Source organism: Haematobia irritans, chromosome 2 (assembly GCF_050003625.1).
Source record: "Haematobia irritans isolate KBUSLIRL chromosome 2, ASM5000362v1, whole genome shotgun sequence".
NCBI lineage: Eukaryota > Metazoa > Arthropoda > Insecta > Diptera > Muscidae > Haematobia > Haematobia irritans.
In genome coordinates this window covers 74,175,201-74,181,326 of record NC_134398.1, presented here as the reverse complement: position 1 = coordinate 74,181,326, position 6,126 = coordinate 74,175,201, and the positions used below count along the sequence as shown (strand labels likewise).

The 6,126-nt window shown below is 30.4% G+C and overlaps 1 protein-coding gene across 1 annotated transcript; it reads right to left on the bottom strand.

Moving 5' to 3' along the window:
- Positions 1–1,176: 1,176 nt before the first annotated feature.
- LOC142223012 (uncharacterized) lies at positions 1,177–2,009 on the bottom strand. The gene is made up of 2 exons (XM_075292945.1): positions 1,964–2,009; positions 1,177–1,893 (listed from the first exon to the last, which is right to left on the bottom strand). The coding sequence occupies exon 2, from the start codon at positions 1,676–1,678 to the stop codon at positions 1,247–1,249; it is 432 nt and encodes a 143-aa protein (XP_075149060.1). The 5' UTR covers positions 1,679–1,893; positions 1,964–2,009; the 3' UTR covers positions 1,177–1,246.
- Between the last annotated feature and the right edge of the window lie 4,117 nt (positions 2,010–6,126).

The following is a 6,126-nucleotide window of genomic DNA, read 5'->3' as shown; positions in this document are numbered from 1 at the left end:
TTCTTTCTGCGTTAAGTTTCTACAGTTTTTCTGAGAAAATAGGAATTTTTTACTTTACACTTTTAATTTTGGTTTAAACTTTTGAAACACGCACGTACCCTGCCAACATTTTTTGAATTTGGGGACTCTTTTGAGAATCCCCACTACGTCGAAAACAATCATATACGACATCAAAAACACGTCGGAAAAGCGCCGTCACTATTGAGAAGTTGTACCACGCCAAGTTACTACAAAAATGTTTCGCATGAGTGCAATTATTAGGTGCCTTTATAGATCAATTTAGAACGACGCCAATAAGGGACCCTCCAAACAATCAGAAAAAGTGCATTTTAAGATAGTTGTAAAAGAATCATTGTGGTCGAGTAAAACACGTATGTTTAGATATTTATTAATTTGATTAAACATTTACAAATTCTTAAAAATATAACATTTATACCACTATCACATTACATTTAACATAATTTTTGGCATTAATGATGATGTTGAGTTACAAGTAGCGAGTTACATGTTGCTGCGTCTATCAACCAGTGTTTTTATTCCATGGAGGCAGCGTGTCTGTAAAATATCTGAAAAACAATCACTTTATTCCATTTGGAAAATCACCAAATTGTTCACCAATATAACTTTCACAATTTTAAGCGTATAATCTATGTTTTCAGAACTTTATTTTCGTTTTTATTTAATTAAAATATAACAAGCTGGTTGCGCTTGGCGTTTCACAAAAAAAAATGGCTTTTTTACAGTAGGGATGGCAAATTACTTGCATGTACTTTTTGATGTACCTTTTCATGAAGATTGAAGTGACATTTACGAGTCTGTGGTAACGATGAGGTTGAAATGGAACTTTGAAATGCTGGCAGGGTAGTAGCGGCCAATTCAAAAGTTTTCTCTCTTTTAACTTCTTTATTTGTCAATTGTTGTTTTTTTATTTCTTTTTGTTCGTGTTTTTGTCTAAACGAAAAATTTTAGAGTCACAAATTATTATACATTATTGGTCCCCCCGAACACAGCTATTTAGACACATGATTGCTACGAATACAATTTAAAAGAGGAATTGGAGAAAATGTTGCAAAGAAACCTTCCAACAAGCAAAATAGATAACGAACGTGTGTGAACCTAAAGTCGTGCACTTTTATCTATTCAAGAACAAGAGGCAATTTGGACATCTTGTTATAATTACAGTCTTTGGTTGTTGTATTGGTATGTATGGTGGTGAATAATATGTTTGTACAAACGGCTGTGGAAATTAAGAAGTAAAATTTTGAGGCGAATTCATATGTTGGCGAAACATATGTTGATGATCGATACTTATCTTTTTCGACGTTGACGTCTGTGGTGTTGTGATACTATGACTAGGCATAGATGCAAAACTGTATTGCAATGTAGTGGGCGCAGTTACTGCATTTTGATTAAAGTTGGACTGTTGCGGCAGAGCAACACTTGTCGGTGTATTGGAAGAACCCATAAACATTTGCAATGATGATTTCAATACTCGAATCTCTTCTCCTAAGCTTGCCATTGTCTCACTCGCATTAGTTTCATCCTGTCCCACTATGGTTTTTTCATGTTCACTCTCAGATGATGAGCCTGCTGCACTTCCATCCGCTGCTAGCGGCAAGGAAACTCTCTCATTACCTCCTTGTGACATTTCTTTAATTCGTTGGCTACGACGTACCATAAATTTCCGCTCCAGGAGAATTAAGTAATAAAAACAATGTTACGAATGTAACTTTGGTGGTAAGTCAAGTTTCCACACCTAAGAAATGGCCAACTTAACCTTTCAAATAAAGAATTATAACAAAACGCAAACGTTGTCCTCGATAAAATTCACCCTTTAACTTTTCATCCGATTACAAAGTCTGTGTTGTAGTTTACAAAGTTAGGTTTTATTATCTAAATTGAAAATATAAAATAAAGTAAATCGATATGATTATGTAATGAAAAGTACAAATGTTAATCTTACTTAATTCTTTCTCTCTTGGCGGTTTCTCCTGGAATGACTTGACTAAGCCTTCGTGAGAAGAAGCGAATCGATTTTTATCGATAAGATACATTGAAAATGATTACTGAACGTATCGTATTTATACATAAAAACATATTTCATACGTTTTCACATTACATAGTTTTAAAACGACTTCAATAAAATTGAATGAATAAAATATATACGTTACAAATAAATGTACATTTAAACGAAAGTAAAAAACGAACGTTAATAAATTAAAATTTTTAAATTAACGGAAAAGTCGTATAAGTTCACAACACGATCACTTTATTCCATTTGGAAAGTCAAAAATTGATCACCAAAATACTGTTACGAATTTGATAATTATAGATTTAAGTTTATTTAAATTAGTTTCCGTTAATTTAAAATTTCAAATTGTAACGATAAAATTTCGCTATCACTTGTTGGAATCATCTATTCATTTTCTAGTATTTTCCTAAATTTCTTTTATGTTCTTTTGTTTTCTTATTTTCATGTCGAAATGTTAGTTCTTACTCTCTCATAGAATAACAACCCCTTTGCTTTGTTATTTTGCTTTCTCATTTCATCTCATTGTCTATTGTCATTGTTGTTGTAGTAACCCTGCCAACATTTTTTGAATTTGGGGGCGCTTCTGAGAATCCCCAGTACGTCGAAAACAATCATATACGATATCAAAAACTCGTCGGAAAAGCGCCGTCACTATTGAGAAGTTGTACCACGCCAAGTTAGTACAAAAAGGTTTCGCATGAGTGCAATTATTAGGTGCCTTTATAGATCAATTTAGAACGACGCCAATAAGAGACCCTCCAAACAATCAGAAAAAGCACATTTTAAGATAGTGGTAAAAGAATCATTGTGGTCGAGTAAAACACGTTTGTTTAGATATTTATTAATTTGATTAATCATTTACAAATTCTTAAAAATATAACATTTATACCACTATCACATCACATTTAACATATTTTTTTGCATTAATGATGATGTAGAGTTACAAGTAGCGAGTTACATGTTGTAGCGTCTATCAGCCAGTGTTTTTATTCGATGGAGGCAGCGTGTCTGTAAAATATTTGAAAAACAATCACTTTATTCCATTTGGAAAATCAAAAATTGTTCACCAATATACCTTTCACAATTTTAAGCGTAAAATCTATGTTTTCAGAACTTTATTTTCGTTTTTATTTAAATAAAATATAACAAGCTGGTTGCGCTTGGCGTTTCACAAAAAATAAAATGGCTTTTGTAAAAGTAGTGATGGCAAAATACATGTATGAAGTACATTTTGTACTTTATGATATGCTGCCCCCATCACAGTAGGATGGTTGTAGTGACATTTACGAGTCTGTGGTAGCGATGAAGATGAAATGGAACTTTGAAATGCTGGCAGGGAATGCGAGCATATATCTATGTAAGTGTATATGTGTTTGGCAGCCACCAGACGATCCTTCTAGCGTTGTCAAAGAATGTTCTGGCGTTGCCAGAATATTGTAGTGCTGCCAGAATGTTCTCGTATTGCCAGACCGTCATATATAAAAGCGCTCGCATGCTGCTAACGAGTCAGTCTTAATTAAAGCGTCAAACGAATAACATCAGTGTGAACGAATTGTAAAGTGAAGTCATAGTAAATAAATTGTAGATTAACGTTATTCAATGAACAGTGTTTTAATTGTCGGGTAATTGAAAACGCCTAAATATAAAAACGTAACAATACCATTCACAATTGTAATGCCTCTGAGTGTATTTGCGGAAATGGTACTATTGTCATAGGCTGCGGCTTAGCTCGCCGGACGGGCAGGTTCTTCTTCCGCTGAGGACATACAAATTACTTTTAGTACCATATAAATTCAAAATTCAAAAATATAACTGCCACTCTAAATGAAAACAACCAAATAATGATATGTAAATGAATCGGGATTGGATGCCTTTTTTCCTTTTGACCGTTACGATATTTTTTTAAATTCAATCGTCTGTTTAAATTTCGGCCAACGACTGAGACCAAGGTGATATTATCTCGAATGGCTGCCCACCCCGTATGACTTCACAGTCATCCTTGGTATTTTCCATGCCATATTTATGAAAATACCCCAAACATGAATTAGTCTATCTCTAACCCACTGTTACATTTTCAGCCTTTTAGTATTTATACTAAACACATGTTGATTTCTCTACTTTTCACATTAATACAATTTTTATTAAATCAGTATTAGTATTTATAATGAAATATAAACAAATTAATAATTATAACATCTTTTATTTTTAATTACATAAATTATATTAGTTTATTTTCGAATAGTTTTTCATATAATTTAACAATATATTTCACATTATTAATATTAATGTAATTGTTTAAAATTTTTGTTTAAATATATGAATGGATATATATTTATTGTTACTATTTATCGTTTTTATTAATATTTTGTTGACAATTTATTTTTGAGATTTATTTTAAAAAGAATTCTGTTATAAAGATGACTTTATGAAATTTGCCAAAAATCATATTTATAAACAAATTAGAATGAAAATTATGGATTTTAAATTGGTCTATTAATTGTTTTAAATTATTTCTTTTTTTTTTTAAATAGCAACAAATAATTTTATGTGTTTTGTTCAGTAGAATATTCAATGATCGATTATTGTTTTAATATTTTTAATTTAGGCCTAAAAGAATCATATTTATTATACACAATTATAGACAATTTTACATTGAGATCTGTTTTTTTTTATATATGTATAATTAGACAAAAAATATAATCTTATAACATATTTTATATATATATTTTTTTTGTTTTTGTTTTTGTAAATTTCATGTATAGTTGTATATTGTAACCAAATGTTTTATTGGACAAATTGTATATATATTTTTTTTGCATGACTCATATATAAAAAAAAAATATTTTAAAGTAATTTAAAATAGAATAGTAGTTTAGTAAATCTTTCCTTTTTTTGTTTAGAATTTCAGTATATCCTTCATATATATAGTAGTTTTAATTTTAGTATATAGTTTTAGTTATTCTTTTTGGTTTCTCAGTTGTGATTTTTAAAATATACGAGTATTAAGTGGTAAGTACTTCTTTTTCTTTTTAAACAGCACAGACAACAAATATGTTGTAGTGCTTTCAATATATGGAAACAATTATGGCCGCGTCTGTCTCCAAGAATTTCCATATATGAGAGCACTACGAAGTTAATGGAACAATAGGACACAGGACTAAAGTTGTTTGATTTTTTCTTTTTTTTTTGTTCAGCCTTAAAATATGTTAGTTTTCTTTACCTTATTTTTCTTTCATACAATTTAACAGCATTTATCACAAAACCTGCATGTATCAAAAAAGCTTCTGTTATTTCCAAGCTCAATTTACCAGTGGAGCTTTCGAGCGACTTGCCAGCCATCTAATTCTGAAATCTGCCTCCACGTGTTTTCGTCACTTCAACACGTGGGGTACATGCTGGTGTGAAGATGGCGTGGTTTCCTATTCATTTGTCCTATTCGAATAAAATAAACGAATTATCAACCTAAGATGAAACTACAGACAAAGTTATGAAAATACAACCCTTAAATGCTGAGATCGTAGTGAAATTATATTTTCTCTAAAATTCTATATAATTTTTATCGGATTTCACTCCTTGTAATTTTTGAAATCCCATAGAAAATATATTTGGGGAGATGCCCCAAACGATTTGCCACATGTATTTAACCAATTTGATGCAATAATACTTATATATAACATTATCCATCAACACTTAATAATGTACAAAAAAAAAACGTAGACTATTAATCGATTTTGTAAACTTATCTGTGTTATTTATACCACATCTTCTGTCAATAGTCAAATATACACAAAATTAGTTAATTATTACAAATCATTTTAGTATCACCATTGGTTTAATTCATGTAACAATTTCCCATACGATCTCTACACATTTACGTCTGCTACATTTCCCGTGGAATGTCAAAAATATAGTTAATTTATTTCCTAAATTATTTAATAAATAACTATTTTATATTTACCTTTATATTATATCAAAAAAAATTCAAAAGACTTTTCCATATAAAAAATGTGGAGACTCAATTTGAACTTTTTGCAGACACTATTTGTTAATATAAGATGTCGCTACTCAAAAGCACGTTTTATGAATGACACATG